Genomic DNA, 18,258 nt, shown 5'->3' on the forward strand with positions numbered 1-18,258 from the left:
ACCATAACTGGCCATAAAATTGTATTTAAAACTCTCTACCCTGGCTGTCCCTAATACCCATGTATATTTTAAAAAATAATGTTTAGGCTCCATCTTTAGAGACTGAAACTTAATAGGCCAAATAATTTCCTTTTACAGTTCTAGGGAGATTCAGAAAAGCCAGGGCTGAGAAGCACTGGCAGACCTGAGTGCTTCAAGAACAGGCCATCAGTAAAGGCCTCCACATCATGGAAAGGGGAAGGGTGCCATGCAAGCCAACATCCAAAAATATTTACACCACACCGACTGGCTGTGTGGTGTTCTAACCATTCATGACCTTGAGCTTCGACTCCGCTAGAAAAGATAAAAACCATAAACTGAGCCTAAAAACTAAGCTTTGGCTTGCTCCCGACAGGATCCACAGATCACGACGAGGACACATGCCCGCCAGGCGGAGTGGAGAGCGCCAACTGCTGCCCGTGTCACCGGGAGACGGGGCTGAGACTTGCTTTGAAGAGCAATAAGGAACAGAAAAGGTGTAATTCACAGAGCCCCTGAGAAGTAACAGACAAGTCAGACAAGGGAAGGAAAACTAATGAGAGCAAAAATGTAAAAGCAGCTCTTTTGGCCATCAAGGCATCAAAGCTGTGGAAAATTCGGAGGCAAATCTCAGCGCTGGGAAACCTTCTGAAGGATGTGAAAGACAATATAAGGCAAGATTTGACAAAATAATGATTTTCACACAAAAGTCAGAAAGCCAGGTAATTCGTTCTTCTTTCTGGAGCATTCTGTGGAGATCACAAAGATGTCTGTCCTATCACCTTCACTATTGGAAAATTACGTATCTTGTCTCCGTCGTCCACATAAAAATCCGACTAGCAGGCGCGTCGCAGGGCTGCTGCCCTTACCTATGAGGTCAGTGGGGCCAGTCCCCAGGTTTTCTCCCCTGATTGTGACCTTTGTCCATGGTATCCCTTCATTTGGAGAGATGCCGGTCACAAGCGGGGGTTGTCGTGATCGAGACATCGTGCCTTGCGGAGCAAACTGGTGATCCTGTTACAGAAGTAATCTGTTAAAAGAGAAAGAGAAAAGGATTAGAGCCAACTGAGACAAGCACTGACTAAAAATAGAAGAATGCTAGACAGTCAGTACCAAAATATAAAAAGTATTCTTAAACACAGAGTTTTGAAGTTTTTAGGGGTCATTTAGCCAATCAGCCAACATCTACTGAACATTAAGTTCCTAAGGACACTCTGGTTAGTATTGCAAGAAAGACGTGAGAATAACAGAAAGCTAAGCCCTGGGTTCTAAAACCTTCCAGCACAGGGGCAGAGAGAAACTGATGTCACTATGTAGCTCCATGACTACCTCTGCTGAATCCTAAATTGATACTAGGAACTGTTCTCCTGTTCTATCCCCAGGGCTGTTTAAAGGAGAACTATACTCATAAAAAGAAAAACACATTTACATTCCCATAGGTGTACTGGATTTCACTTTACTTTTGTATTTATATGGTGTGCAACTGTTTTTTAATATGCTCAAATCAATGCAATATACTGACATTGCTACAAAACCTAGAATGTAGATACAGGCAGAACCATTAATTTGCTAACTGTTGTAAGCATAACAGAGGAGGGAAAAGTGTAATTTCTGAGACCAGGTAGACTTGTGTTCAAGTACTGTTGCTCCCATTTACTAAATCTGTTCTAAATCTCCCTCCTCTTATATGCAAAATGGAGCTGGTAACAGAAAGCATTTCATAAGGTTATTGTAAAGAATGTATAGGATAATCCTTGGAAAGCACAGTAGCTGGCATACAGGAGGCAAGCAATAAATAATGAAATTTTGCTGGGCGCAGTGGCTCACGCCTGTAATCCCAGCACTTCGGGAGGCCAAGGAGGGCGGATCACGAGGTCAGGAGTTCGAGACCAGCCTGACCAATGCGGTGAAACCCCGTCTTTACTAAAAATACAAAAATTAACCGGGCGTGGTGGTGCATGGCTGTAATCCCAGCTACTCAGGAGGCTGAGGCAGGAGAACTGCTTGAACCTGGGAGGCGGAGGTTGCAGTGAGCCGAGATCGTACCACTGCACCCTAGCCTGGGTGACAGAGTGAGACTCCGTCTCAAATAATAATAATAATAATAATAATAATAATAATAATATTTTACTAATACACCCCTGAGAACTCAAGTGCTCAGGGCTTCAGATGCCCCAGAAGGTGGGGTGAGACTCAGAGCAGAACAGTGAGACTTGCTGGTGACCTGTATCTTTATGGACTAAAAAGTGAGACTCCCTGGCCCCTGCCTCCATCCTTCACAGTCAGGAGAACAGAAGTTTAGTCTTTTAAGAAACCAAGCAAGAGCACCAGGACTTAGAGACCCCCAGCACAGCGGAGGTGTGGGAAATTGGGGGCAGGCTGACCAGGGATTTGGGGTGAACCTGTGCAGCAAGCCGTGGGACTCCTCGGGCTGCCTCCCTTCTCCTGCCCTCGCCACTGTGAGGTGTGTAAGCCCCTCCTGCCACTCCCATCCTGTCCACACAACTGAAGCATTATTCTCTGCAGAAACTGAAGAGTCCTAGGAAGGTAAGACCCAAAGATCCTGACACCTGAGTGTCTTCCCTGCAAAAAGGGAAGGGCCGCTTGTCTTCCTACCACCTGACGGAAAAGCCACTCACTGTAAACTGCCCCCACAAACTCAATCAAATCAGCTGTTAACAGCCTCACTCTAAATCATGGGAGCTATAGAGGCCGTGAGCAAAAGCTTCCCCTCTGCCCTCTAACGGGTTGCTGGAGATGAATGAGGCTGGTTACCAGGAGCAAAGGGCAGACACGTTTCTTCAATGTGCATAAGCACTGGGGACTCGCAGGAGCATGGTCACCTATCAAACCGGTGCGGCCCAGATGCTTACAGACCCTTCTTCAAAGGGAAAGGGAGGAGGGGCGAAATGTGGCCATTTGGAGGGGCAGTAAATAATTTTTAGGGGGAATAAATGGGTTCAATGCTCAGATGGTAGTTAATAAATAATTATGAGAATTAAATAGGACCTGAGAACAAAGTCCATCTGGGCTCCAGGTGCAGTGTTTGATTTTCAGTCTCTTTTTCTATGATGTGAGTTTTAATCTTCTCTGATTAATGAAATTTCAGGGAGGAAACTGAAGGCAAATGTGTCAGTCAGTCTAGCTTCTCCGCAGGTAAGGGGGCTTCAGATGCACAGCCTCACCCTGCGCTTTGGGAGAGACAGGAGGGCTGCGGGGAGGGCTCGAGGCTGCTTCCTTCGTGCAGGATGTCACAGCAACGTATTTTAGGTCCCGTTTCCTGACCCCCAACACTGGACAGCCAAAGGCAATGAAGAAAGATCTGTAAGACAAAGATGGAAGAAAGACAAACAAGAAAAAACACAGAACAAACATATTGCAGATCTTGTATGGCCTGAATTATGCCCACCCACCTCACTCCGCCACAGCCAAATTTCCTATTTTAAACCTAGCCCCAGTACCCCAGAATGTGGCTGTATTTAAAAAGGGGGTCTCTAAAGAGGCGATCAAGGTGAAATGAGGCCCCATGGGTGGGTCCGAATCCAGTGTGACTGGTGTCCTTATTAGAAGAATTTGGACAGACACACACAGAGGGAAGGATATACGAAGACTCGGGAGAAGACGCTGTCTACAAGCCAAGGAGAGAGGCCCTAAAACAGATCACTCCCTCACGGCCCTCAAAAGAAAACAACCCCGTTGACTCCCTCATCTCAGACTCCTAGCTTCCAAAAGGGTGAGAAAATAAATGTATGTTGTTTAAGCCACTTGGTCTAGCATACTTTGTTACAGCAGCCCTAGCAAACTAACGACAGCAGGCACAGGGGGAAAAAAAAAACTTCAAAATCATTCTAAAGTTTGATCTTAAATTAATATCTACAATTTTTTCACCCCTAAAAGAACTAGATGCCATGAAAATACATCAATCCAAGAATAAAAGCTCTTGAAATTTTCAAAAAGGTCCAAAGAAACATGACCTATATAGTAATGTAGTAACTGACCACCAGATTAAACAAAATTGAAATAAGGCACAAAAGATGGTTGTGTGTTTGGGGGCAGGAGAGACAGGTAACCCAGGGAGTGACCACCTTTTATCTCATGTAATGGGAGGCTGACAGCTAATGTCTAAAACCAACCAGCAAGAAATGGCAGATTAGAAGAATCTGGAAATGTTGCAGTGGATGGCAGGAGACAGCGGAATGAGTCTGGGGTATGTTATATAATAGAGTATTTGACCTCTGTTCCTGGTTTCTGGGAGCGAGAGTCTTAAATCTTTGGTGTTTTCCCGGCAATAGGAGTGTCTTTGTTACTCATGATCCTCTCAAACCACACCATAGTATGGGCCAACAAGATTAATCAACAGCAGGACTGGCCATTCCAGAAAGACCATGGGATTAGAGGGTTAGGGTTTTGAGCAAAGCACCAGCAAACCAACCTCCTGTGGAGAGGTAGGGCTGGAGATTAAGTTCAATCCAACAAGATTTAATCAATCATGCCTACATAACTTATTTAATACAAATAAAATGGTGAAACAACAAAAAAGGAAGTCCAGAAAAACATTATCATTCATCCAATAAACCCGATGAGACAACTCAAAGTTACCTTGAGTTCCTCTCCTGGCCTCTGGCACCACCTGAATCAAATACTCAGTATCTTTTGTCTGAATCAAAAATCAACTATTCCTCTCAATCCTACTGTTCCCTCCTGTTGCTCTCCCACTTAAGACCTTCGTCTTCTCCCCTCAATGCTACAACAGACGTATAGCTGGTAACTCTGCCCCATTATCTCTCCACTGCATTCCACCCTCAGCAAATGCCAGTTAGTTCTCTAAAATGTGGAGTTAATCAATATCCTCCCTACCTTTAAAGTAATCTTCTATGAAATCCACTGTTCTGTGGTCTGCACAGCCCACAACCTCCTCCACATCGGTTCAAAGCCTGTCACAGCTGGACTCGTCAACACTGCCTACTTCATCTCCACCATTCCTCTCCTCTGACATTCCCCACATGAGCCCATTCACCTCTTATGAACCTGCCACGTGCTTGTATTCATGTCATTCACCCTCTTTCCACTAAAGAGAAATCTCTAAGTTTATTAAATCTGTACCAATATTTCAAGTCATGCTCAAATGTTAGTTTAGTCTCCCTGATCCCTCCTTCTATTAAACTTCTACTATATAATTTTAACATTCACTGTGTTAAATTTTAGGTATTTTGTCTGTTTCTTCTTTGAAAACACATGTTTGATCAATTTTATATCCCCGATCCTCAAGCTGTGGATCTGACATGATCATGTCAGGACTGAACTGAGTTAGAGGATCTCTAGCTGGTGTCTGCTGGAGAGCTGCTTGCTTGGTGTGTGGGGAAAACTTCACGCACATCTGGTATCAGGACTGTGTACTGAGTTAGTGGCTGTGTGAAAGTAGAAAGTAGGAAACACACTTGGATTTTTTCCTATCTCTTTATAAGCAAATAAGCAGATAACCGAAACGGACTCCAAGATGAACCAGACAGAAGAATTAGTAGATAAGAACTTAAAAGAGTCTATAACAAATGTTATTAAAATATATGTAATCATAATGAATAAACAGGTGGCTATTCTAAACAGAGGAATTAAAATTATAAAATTATTTTTTAAAAAGAAATGCAATGCAAATTCTAGAACTGAAAGGTATACTATCTGAAATGAAAACTGTTTGGATGAACGGAGGCAAGATGGCGCACTTCCGGGTTCTTCATCCCCCCCCAACTTTTCCCGCGCGCGGGAAAATCCAGCCGGCGACCCGGGAAGGTGCAGACCAACTAGGCATGCGCCAGGTGATGTCAATCTGAAGAGACCAAGATTTACCTGGTCGCACCTGCGGAACGCCCCCAGACACGCCCGTGCCCCGCCTATCGCCCTCCCACTCCTAGAGGAGGATCGCCACGCGCGGACTTCCCAGCTTCCCCACTGCAGTCGATTCCCCACTGCGGTCGGAACTGTTGGAACTCCGTCCGAGAGCTGTACGGGTGACTCTGGGGGCCCCTTTTGTGGGGGGGGGGGGGCGCCAACAGACCTCTCCCTACCCACCTTCTTCCCTTGAAGCTAGGTGACCAAAATAAACTTGCAGTTTTGCTCCTACCCTTGCCTAGTCGCTGGTTCTTTTGTACCCGCTCTGGAGGTCTTAGAAAAACAAAACAAAAACTACACTGATTAGGCTGCACAGTAGGTAGAAGAAGAAGCAGTCAGTGAACATGATTATAGATCAATATAGTTATAGAAATAGATTTATCTAAAGATATATAGTTCTTTAACGTACTGAAAGAAAAAAAGTCCAAAATTAAAGTTGTAAAAGGCATTTTCAAGTTAAAAAAAAAAAGTTCATTGCAAACAAATCTGTACGACAAGAAATGCTGAAAGAAGTTCTTCAATCTGAAGGGGAAGTGATACCACAAAGCAATTTGGCAGGAGAGTTTATAATTACGAATGGTCAAATTCATCAGAAAGACGTAACAATCAAAACTGCTGCATCTAATACAACAGCTTCAAACACATGCAACAGTAACAATCAAAACCGCATCTAATACAACAGCTTCAAACACATGCAACAGTAACAATCAAAACCGCATCTAATACAACAGCTTCAAACACATGCAACAGTAACAATCAAAACCGCATCTAATACAACAGCTTCAAACACATGCAACAGTAACAATCAAAACCGCATCTAATACAACAGCTTCAAACACATGCAACAGTAACAATCAAAACCGCATCTAATACAACAGCTTCAAACACATGCAACAGTAACAATCAAAACCGCATCTAATACAACAGCTTCAAACACATGCAACAGTAACAATCAAAACCGCATCTAATACAACAGCTTCAAACACATGCAACAGTAACAATCAAAACCGCATCTAATACAACAGCTTCAAACACATGCAACAAACACTGATTGGTAGGGAGAGATAAACATACAATCATAGTTTGAGGTTTTAATATTCCCTTTCAATATGAATAACAACTAGATTAAAAAAACAAACAAAAAACACAGAAGGTACGAACAGCACTGTTGGTCATCCTGACCTGACCTTTGTAAAACTCCTTTTCAGGTGTCCCTGGAATGTTCACCAAGGTAGACCAGATGCTTGGCCATAAAATAAGTCACAGGCAATTCCAAAGATCGAAATTCCAAAGACTACAAAGGAATTAAGTTAGCAATAGCAATACAATATCCAGAAAAGTATCCAAGTATTTGGAAATTAATATACTTCTAAATAACTCAACATTCAAAGTAGAAATTAAGAGGGAAACAAAATATTTTGAAACGAATAAGAAACATACATCAAAATTTGTGGAATGCTACCAAAGCAGTAACTTAAAATCTTACATTAGAAAAGAATATTTAAAATTAAGAACCTCTGTTTCCACATTTAAAAAAAACTAGAAAAATAAGGGCTAAATAAACTCAAAGTAAAGGGGAGGGAGAGCAGGAAAAGGAAGCAGAATGACAGAAATAGGAAAAAAATAAACAGTGGAAAGCAATAACGTAAGTAAAAAGAATTTGAAAAAAATTAAAGCCAAAAGTTCTTCACCAATAATTAATAAATTGATGTCTCAAAAAAAACTCTTTAGAAATGAAACAAAAATGATCAATTTCAGTAATGAAAGAGGGGATAACCACAGATACTAAAGACATTTAAATAGTAATAAAGAAAGATAATGAACAGCTTTATGCCGATACATTTTACAACCTAGATGAACTAAATTCCTTGAAAGACAAGTTACCAAAACTAACAAGATGAAATAGAAAATCTCAATATCTTCAGAAAGATTAAATTAAATTCATTATCAAAACTTTCTTACAAAGAAAACTCAAACCTAGATGGCTTCACAGATGGATTCCGTAAAACATTTAAGGAAGCAGAAATATCAAGCCTATATGAATTATTTCAAAAAGCAAAAGAGGAATACATCATGATCAAGCAGTGTTTATTCCAACCAAGCAAGGCCAGTTTTTCAAACATCAATCACTGTGAATTACCATATTAAAAGTAAAAGAAAAACCATGTATTACCCTAAATAGATGTCAAAGAAGCCTTTGACAAAATCCATGATTAAAAACTATTCATGATTACAAATTCTCAACAAACTAGCAGTAGAAAGCATCTCCTCAATCTAATAAAGAACTATCTGAGTGGGGAGGATCACCTAACATCCCACTTAATGGTAAAATACAGAATGCTTTCCCCCTTTTGAACAGTAATATAGAAAAGATATCCCTCTTTCCTTGCCTATTCAACACTGTTCTAGAAGTTCTAGTGGTGCAATAGGGCGAATTAAAGAAATCAAAAGGCCGGGCGCGGTGGCTCAAGCCTGTAATCCCAGCACTTTGTGAGGCCGAGACGGGCGGATCACGAGGTCAGGAGATCAAGACCATCCTGGCTAACACGGTGAAACCCCGTCTCTACTAAAAAAAAAAAAAAAAAAAAAAAAACAAAAAACTAGCCGGGCGACAGGACGGGCGCCTGTAGTCCCAGCTACTTGGGAGGCTGAGGCAGGAGAATGGTGTAAACCCAGGAGGCGGGGCTTGCAGTGAGCTGAGATCCGGGCCATTGCACTCCAGCCTGGGCGGCAGAGCGAGACTCTGTCTCAAAAAAAAAAAAAAAAAAAAAAGAAATCAAAAGCAGAAAGATGGCAAATGAAGAAGGAGACATCTATTTGCATATAACATGATTGCTTATATAGAAAATCCTAAGAAATGTACTAAGCAACTAATAGTACTAATAGCCGAATTTAGCAAAGTCTTAGTATTCATGGTCAATATATAAAAATCAGTTTTTATAAGACTTCTACATTAAAGAAGCCTCAATGTTGTTAAAGTATCAATTCTCCCCAAACTGATTTACAAACTCACGCAAGCTTATATAGAGATACTGTCAAGGTCGTTCTAAAATTCCAGTAGATATTCAAAGGATCTAGAAGAGCCAAACTAATTTTAGGAGGAGGAAAAAAGTTTTAACATAGTACATGACTTCAAGACTGATAACAAATCTACAGTAATCAAGGCAGTACTGTTGACATTAGGATAAACTAATGGATGAATGAAATAGACTAGAATCCAGAAACAAACACATATGACTATATGGGTTTTGACAAGGCACCAAAGTAATTCAATGGGAAAGAAAAATATTTTAAATGGTGTTGGAAAAACTGGATAGCTACATAGAAAAAAAAAAAGGAATGTTAACTGCAACCTCACATCACTTACAAAAATTATTTCAAAATGGCTCATAAACATAAAAACTAAAATTATAAATTACAAACTATAAATTATCTCCTAGATAGGAGAGTATCTCCATTACCGGGGTGTGGGTAAAGACTTGTGTTCAATATGACAAACACAAGTACAATGAAAAATACTAAATTTTCTCACTTCATCCAAAATAAAATCTTCTGCTTACCAAGATAAAATAAATAGGCAACTACTGCCTGGAAGGAAATATTCACAATAGATACAAATGACAAAGGACTTTGTACAAACAACACATAAAGAACGTTTGAAATTTGATAACGAAGGAAGCAACCCAGTTTTGTTTGTTTTTTGAGCAAAAGATCTGAGGAGACTTAACAAAGGCAGATATACGAACTCAGTTTTCAACAAGGTATGTGACAAAGAGGTGTACTGGTAGATTTCTGTGTGTGTGCAAGTGTGTATTTTCTAGCTTTGTACACAGAGAAGCTAGAAGCAACACTGTAACAGGAGCAATTAGCATATCTAACTCCCAAATACCATTTTTCAATAAAAGGAACCAGTGACCTTGGAGAAATGGCTGACTGCAGGGCAAGGACAAGACAAGCCTGAACGATTCTGCTGGGCCAGTAAGGAAGTATGTGTCAAAAGGGCCACAGAGCCAGACTGAAGCGGTGCCCACTGTCCAAACCACACAATCTGAGCACTACAGATTAGTATTTTCTTGACCTTGACATTTTCAAAGAGTGCAGGTGATTTTACGGAACGCCTATCAATCAGTCCGACTTTGTCTGCTGGTCCCTGCTGATGTGATCTGGGGTCTGTATTTTTTGCGGGGACTTCATAGATCCTGCTCAGTGATTCATATCAAGAAACACTCCTCATGTCTGTCTGTTTCAACTTTGGATTAGACAGTACGGTACCAGTCTTTTATTTCCTGATTTTGGTAACTGTACTATAATGTAAGAGAATGTCTTTATTCTTTTTTTCTTTTTGAGACGGAGTCTCGCTCTGTCGCCCAGGCTGGAGTGCAGTGGCAGGATATCAGCTCACTGCAAGCTCCGCCTCCCGGGTTCACGCCATTCTCCTGTCTCAGCCTCCCGAGTAGCTGGCACTACAGGTATCCGCCACCTCACCCGGCTAGTTTTTTGTATTTTTTAGTAGAGACGGGGTTTCACCGTGTTAGCCAGGATGGTCTCGATCTCCTGACCTCGTGATCTGCCCGCCTCAGCCTCCCAAAGTGCTGGGATTACAGGCGGGAGCCACCGCGCCCGGCCGAGAATGTCTTTATTCTTAATAACTACATACTAAAGTATTTAGGAGTCAAGTAATGATGCCACATCCCACTTTCAAGCGGTTCACAAAAACATATGCAGACAGAGGGACAGAATGACACAGAAATTGGGGAAAAAGGAAACAACTGGTGGGTGTGGTTAAAGGGCTTACTGGAGCTGCTGTTCACCAGAATGAAGGAAGGAAGGGGTTTATAAGAGGTACTTTTGCTATTCTGGAAAGTTTTCTATAAGTTTGAAGTTACAGTAAAATAAAAAGTTACCAAATATAATGCTTTGGTAATATTTTGAAATTAAACACAAACACATCCCATTAACATTATCCTGCTAAACAACATATTAGGCTCATTGTTCCTGAAAGTTGAAAGATAAATATTTATTTTCACATTTGACAACAGCAAAATGCACTAATAAGCAAGAAATAAACTGATATTACATAAACATACTAGGTAATTTAATAGTTAAGTTTATATAAAATTATATGTTTTGGAAGTATTATTTTACTGGCATACACTATTGCTACCTCTTTAAACATGCTTCTAAACAGACAAAAGTATGGAAAGCTTGTTTTGCCAATGTGCTAGAAAACTATTATAAATTAACATGAGATTTAGTATGGTAACATATTAATAAAAAATTATGGGAGAACAAAGGCATATTTCAACACAAAGTTCTTTAACGACAGCTTCAATAAACAGACATCATGTTGCCCCAAGATACTAAAACACTGCAGGGAAAGCAAATATTAAGCAAAATGTGGGTAATCAACCCACCTCATTAATGCTTACAAACCAATTTGTGAGAGGAAAATACTTTCCTCAATTAGCATGGAACATGAGGCTGCCACTGAGTGGTGATTTAATTATCTTCTTGACACTATTAAGCTATGTCCTCAGTATTATAGCACAAATTAAATAAGCATGTGGTTACAAGAGAGTACTTTCAGATTCTGGTCTAGATCACATAAAGAACCAAATTTTTCAGTAGAAATACACTGCTCTCCTTGTTTCCAGAAAAACAGTAGTATGAAAACCTAATAAAAATAATTACCATTGACATTAATATTACTGAAAAGATGATTAGTAGAAATATCAGACTGTCAGAGATCCTTGGTGGTTTTGATTACCAGTAGGGCTGGTATTTCACAGAATCAGAGCCAAAGGAGACCTGACCCAGCTAGTATCTAGTCTCTTCATCTGAAGACACTGTAACCTAGAGATGTTGAGTGTCTTTTTCAAGAGCACACACCTGACGACTTGTGAGACCAGATCCTTGGTGTCCTAATTTGTAAGAAATTTGTAAAAGTCTAGTGTCCTCTTCCTTCTAAAACCACCATGTGTCCTATGAGGTCATTTGTGAATGTGACTGCTCACATTCTAAGAACCTTCATTGTTTCCCCAGTGACTGGGGCTCTGGCTCACTCTGGTGTGAAACATAACTGCAATTAGAATACCTCTGGTCTCAAAGAAAGCAAAACTAAAAAACTAGGGCAGGGAAATTCCAGTTTACTCCATTTCAAATCCATTTTGAGGTCATTTACACAGGGCTCTTCATCTTAACTATGTTACCCTCAAAATCTGTCCAACTAAAAGTAATGTCTGGTAATAAAAGGTAATGTCTGGGCCACCATGGATACTCATGAATCAAAAATTCTGATCTATTTTCTTATGACTCAAGAGTACATGTAGGTGTCTTCCAGATGCACAAAGCAGAGACAACTGAAAAGCCAGCATGCATTACACTGGTTCATTTGCAACAATCCTATTTCCTTACCATGAAGAATTACCTACACATACCCAAACCAGAACAGACCATTATGCCAGGAAGACCTGCCATTTAATTTACAAATATAAGAACATACCTGCCTTTCACACTGCAGTATGCATAGCACATACAACAGTTCTTGCAACATAATACACACTCAGTAATTTGTGAACGAACTATAGGAAGAGATGTCTCCTCTCAACCTGCCTTCAGTTAAAGACATACTACATGGTAGTATGTTGTTATGTTTGTTGATATGTTCTTATCAATAGGTAATGCTCTTATGTTTAAAATCACAAATGAATGAAATAATTTATTATCACTTTCAGGAAAGAGTCTAAGGCTTTAAGGAAACAGAATTCAGTTTCTGAATATTTTCAGTCTGACAACCCATGCCAGACTCCTTTGAGTTTAAAGGAACGCTGTAGTCTACAGCTGTCATTGTCTACAAATTTTCCTCACAAATATTCCAATTGTCATAAAACAATGACATAAAACATTTGTCATAAGGTTTTCTTATATAAATACGCTAAACAGAGGTCAACAAAAGTCTGACTTTGCCTGTCATAAACCTCATTTGTTTAACTAAAGCAATATACAGTCTTTTAACTTCGTAGTCATTTAAGACAATTAAGAAAGCACTAAGGAATAAAGCGAATAAGCCTATTCCACAAGCACCTACCACAGACTTTTAAAAACTCTTCTTTTCTGTTTTTTTTGAGACAAGGTATCGCTGTCAACTGGGCTGGAGTACAGTGGCGTGACCACGGCTCACTGCAGCCTCAAACTCCTGGGCTCAAGCAAGCCTTCCACCTCAGACTTACAAGTAGCTGGGACCACAGGCATACACCACCATGCCTGCCTAATTTTTATATTTTCTTCTACAGAGATAGGGTCTTGCTCTATTGCCCAGGCTGGTCTTGAACTCGTAGGCTCAAGCAATCTGCCCGCTTCAGCCTCCCAACATGTTGGGATTACAGGCATGAGCCAATGCACTGGGCCCTAACTCTTTTCTTTTTAAGAGATGGAGCCTCATTGTGTTTCCCATGCTGGAGTGCCGTGGAAATTCACAGGTGTGATCAGGGTGCATTACTGCCTCCAACTTCTGGCTTCTAGTGATCCTCCTTCCTCAGCCTCCAGAGTACCTGGAACTATAGGCCCGCACCACTATGCCTGGCCACAAATTAATTTTATCTTTGGAAAGCAGAGGGATAAAGAGGTAAAACAGCTATTATTACTCATGTAAGGAAAGTTAATGCAAATAAGAATTAGGAACTTTTATTAGGTCAGACTCTAGCACAAGAAAACTAACAATATACAAAATACTAAATAATGCAAATGGGAAAATAATAAAGGTTGGGAGAATGGGAGTACTTACTGGGAATTTCACATATATACACAGGTATATAAGATGGGCTACAAATTATTACATACTGACTCCTAGCCTAAGAACCACAATACACACTTATGTACTATCCACTACCAAAGAGAGTTACGGGTTTGCTTAAAAACAAAAAATCATAATGCTGATGTGTTTCCAGACGCATGTTAATTCACCAAGTATTTCTCAAATGCCTGGACCCAAATGGGGATAACCAGAACCAGGAGGGTCCTTATAGAAATTAACCAGGGTAAGAGACACTTGTCTGATTTATTTTGATAATGGCAATATATTCACTGAATAAATATACACTCAAGAGTAATTTGTTTTCAGCAGCAAAATTTTTAAAAAGTACAAGTCTATCATATGAATAAGCCAGTTTAGCTTTCAGCAAATGGTACCTAGTGGGACAATAAATTCTGGATATAAGAAAGCACTTTAATACATTTTCCAATCATTTATTTTCTACAGATACAGTGAAACATAAAAGGCATAGTGTTTTCTTGCTTGTCAGTAGTCTCCCTATGAGAAACAATGCAAGATGCTTCAATAATTTGTAAACTTGAAGCTTTGACTTTTTTAATGTAAGACTTTATTTTCACTGAATATCATTTTGTGCAGCAAATAAATTCCTGCCTGCCTGTAAGAGCAAAGGACATCTTCAAACAAGGACAAAATGACATGCCCTTCCAAAAGGTTTGAGTTTTTTAAATTTAAATTTTATCTTTATAAATTAAGTAAAACATTCACATGGCACTCTAGATTTATTGTAATGAACAAAAGTATATCCAAGCTGTAAGTCTCTTGAAACATTTATGAAGAGTCTGGAGACTGGGTTCTAAACTGAGTTCTGGCATTAGGAAATAAAAACGCTTGTTGACTTTTACGCACTGCAAAACTTTTCTCATCCATCAACAAGATGATTGGATGAGAACAGCTCTAAGGCATTTCTGAGCTCTTGTTCCTATGAGAGTCCTTTACAAAGCTTTTAAATTCAGCAACTAATGCATGACTATAGAAACAGGCACTCTCTAGTTTTTCATAATTAAACTAAAAACGGTAATACAATAGCATGCTATTCATTTTTAAATTTCTGTATTGTAAAATGTTTTTATTGTATAATTATATAATATTAGTTAAAACATTTTCATTTAGATGGTCTATTGATTTTTAATATTATAGGCAACACATCTCTGCAGATTAGGAAATAACCTAAGTAGAAGAATAAATTATCTTTTCCATTTCCAAAAGCTACATTACAAAACTAGGCTATAAAACTTTTGATAGATACTCCTTGTTAATGAATTACTAAAAGTAAACCATAATAATTCATCAAAGATTAAACTGTAAAATTATTTATGTTCTAAAACAAACCACAAGATTTTTCATTTCTCTTGGTTTTATTAAGTATATAAAGACAAAGCAACAGAACTAGAGACAGACAACTGGAGGAAAGAAGAGGAGAGAGTATGAAACCAGTAAAAAGTATTTTTTATTATAGCTTGAAATTTTTCATTTAATTTTTCTAAAAATGGAAAAAATTTGGAAGAGATGCCTGAAACAAACACGATAAGGAATTTCTGTTATATTAATCAAAACCTACAGATCTCATAACTTCCTCACTGTAATAAGGCATGTGTTCTGCATTCTTACCTTGCATTTAAAGTCTACAAAAGGCCAGGCGCAGTGGCTCATGCCTGTAATCCCAACACTTTGAGAGGCTGAGGTGGGCAAATCACTTGAGGTCAGGAGTTTGAGACCAGCCTGGCCCACATGGTGAAACCCCATCTCTAATAAAAATACAAAAATTACCCAGGCGTGATGGCGGCGCCTGTAATCCCAGCTACTCGGGAAGCTGAAGCATGAGAATCACTTGAACCCGGGAGACTGAGGTTAGGGCTAGCTGAGATGGTGCCACTGCACTCCAGCCTGGGCAACAGAGCAAGATTCTGTCTCAAAAAAAATAAATAAATAAATAAAAATAAAAATAAAATAAAGTCTACAGAAGTCCTTATGAGGGCAAAAGATTTTTTAAATGAACCAAAAAATGGCTTAAAAATCTTCATGGCCGGGTGTGGTGGCTCACGCCTGTAATCCCAGCACTTTGGGAGGCCGAGGCGGGCAGATCACAAGGTCAGGAGCTCGAGACCATCCTGATGAACATGGGGAAATCCTGTTTCTACCAAAAATACAAAAATTAGCCGGGTGTGGTGGTGCGTGCCTGAATCCCAGCTACTCAGGAGGCTGAGGCAGGAGAATTGCTTGAACCCGGGAGGCAGAGGTTGCAGTGAGCCAAGATCACGCCACTGTACTCGGTCCTGGATGATAGAGTGAGACTCCATCTCAAAAAAAAAAAAAAAAAAAAAAAAAAAAACTTCGCAAACAGCTCTGAAAATGTTCATCAAATAAAATATTCACACATTTTCATATGTAACTCAGAAGATATAGTTTCAAAGAGCATACACTATACCTCCACAGTGGTTATTAATAATTTTTAAAGACAACTTCAGAAATACTTTTGAAAACAACTGTTTAAACTTCCCATGTTATAACTTTAATAGCATTAAATCAGAATCTAGTCCAAAGGAAACAGATCTTAACAAGCCAGAGGGTTCAAGTGACTTGCCTGGGTCTAACGTTTGTGTAGTCTTTCCACACCACCACAGGTGGAATTTAGAAATCATCAAAATAAATTAACAAGTTTAAGTGTTTTATCACCAAATCTAGTAGGAAACTTTTCATTACTGATAAAATGTAGTCAAGGGAATTTATTAACTACGCAAATATAAAGGTTGCCAAGTTAATGGCTTATCTTACTGCATAAGCCACCAAAAAAACCAAACTAAAATTTAGTATAAAAGAATATGAGCTACTCCTCTCCCTGAGACTGTTCATCACTATACCATCCTTTTATAACCCCTCTCTTCCTTTTTCTCAAAACAATGAAACATTAAGAATTATTTTCTAAGTAAAGTACTGGAATACTGGTGGGGCTGGGGATGGGGAAGGGAAGAGGATGAATGGAAACCTGATTTATCCAAAAATTACCCTTAAAGTAACATTTTGGTTAACATGAACTTGACTACAGTTTACCTCCTTTTATTGTGCTTCACTTTACTGTACTACTCAGATACTGCACTTTTTACAAATTGAAGGTTTGTGGCAACCCTGCATCAAGCAAGCCTATCAGTGCCATTTTTCTAAAAGCATGTGCCACTCCATGTCTCTGTGTCACATTTTGGTAATTCCTGCATTATCTCAAACGTATTCATTATCATTCTATCTGTCATGGTGATCTGTGATCAGTGTTCTCTGATGTTACTACTGCAACTGTTTTGGGGCACCTCAAACCAGGCTCATATGACAGAGGGAACTTAATTGATTAATGTGTGTGACTGCTCCACCAACCAGCATTCTCTCTCCCTCTCCTCAAGCCTCCCTATTCCCTGAGATGTAACAATATTGAAAGTAGGCCAATTCGTAACCCTACAATGGCCTCTAAGTGCTCAAGTGAAAGCAAGAGTTTCAAGTCTCTCACTTTAAATCAAAAGCTAGAAATAATTAAGCTAAGTAAGGAAGCCATGTCTAATGACCTGACAGCCTAAAGTCAGGCCTTCTTGTGGCAAACTATTAGCCAAGTTGTGAACGCAAAGGAAAAATTATTGATGGAAATCAAAAGTTACTTCAGTGAACACATGAATAATAAACTGAAACAGCCTTATTGCTGATACGGAGAAAGTATGAGTGATCTAAATTGAAGACAAACCAGCCACAACATTCCCTTAAGCCAAAACCTAACCCAGTGTAAAGCCCTAACTCTCTTCAATGCTACGAAGGCTTAGAGAAGCGAGGAAGCTGCAGAAGAAAAGGCTGTAGTTAGAGAATGGTTCATAAGGCTTACAAAAGAAGCTATTTCCAGAACATAGAAATGCAAGGTGAAGCAGCAAGTACTTATGCAGAAGCTGCCACAAATTATCCAGAAGATCTAACTATTATAAGATCACTGATGAAAGTGGCTACACTCAATGACACATGTTCAATGAAGACAAACAGCTGGGAAGAAGATGCCATCTAGGACTTTCATAGCTAGAGAGGAGAAGTCAATACCTGGCTTCAAAGCTTCAATGCCAGGCTGACTCTGTTGTTAGGAGCTAATGTAGCTGGTGATTTTCAGTGGAAGCCAATGCTCACTTACCATTCTGAAAATCCTAGGGCCCTTAAGAATTATGATAAATCTATTCTGCCTGTGTTCTATTAATAGAACAATAGAGCCTAGATGACAGCACATCTGTTTACAGCAGATGGTTTAGCGAATAATTTAAGACCAATTGAATTGTTGAAACCTGATCCTCAGAAAAAAAGATTTCTTTCAGAATATTACTGCTCATTGACAATGCACCTGCTCACTCAAGAGTTCTGGTGGAGACACAAAAGGAGATGAATGTTTTCATGACTGCTAACACAATATCCATTCCGCAGTTCATGGATCAAGGAGTAATTTCATCTTGCAATTCTTATTATTTCAGAAATAAATTTTGTACGTTTATAGCTGCCATGGATACTGATTC

At 39.5% G+C, this 18,258-nt stretch overlaps 1 protein-coding gene across 2 annotated transcripts in view; it reads right to left on the reverse strand.

The window, feature by feature from the left end:
- The window catches only part of EXOC2 (exocyst complex component 2), a 199,342-nt gene that overhangs the window by 143,718 nt on the left and 37,366 nt on the right, over positions 1-18,258 (reverse strand). For both annotated transcript variants that reach the window (XM_030928550.1, XM_030928549.1), the window contains exons 2-3: positions 3,204-3,340; positions 888-1,048 (exon numbers count right to left, since the gene is read on the reverse strand). In XM_030928550.1, the coding sequence (XP_030784410.1) occupies positions 888-1,005 (118 nt within the window). In that variant the 5' untranslated portion in view covers positions 1,006-1,048; positions 3,204-3,340. The remainder of the gene's footprint in view (positions 1-887; positions 1,049-3,203; positions 3,341-18,258) is intronic.

Source organism: Rhinopithecus roxellana, chromosome 4 (genome assembly GCF_007565055.1).
Source record: "Rhinopithecus roxellana isolate Shanxi Qingling chromosome 4, ASM756505v1, whole genome shotgun sequence".
NCBI lineage: Eukaryota > Metazoa > Chordata > Mammalia > Primates > Cercopithecidae > Rhinopithecus > Rhinopithecus roxellana.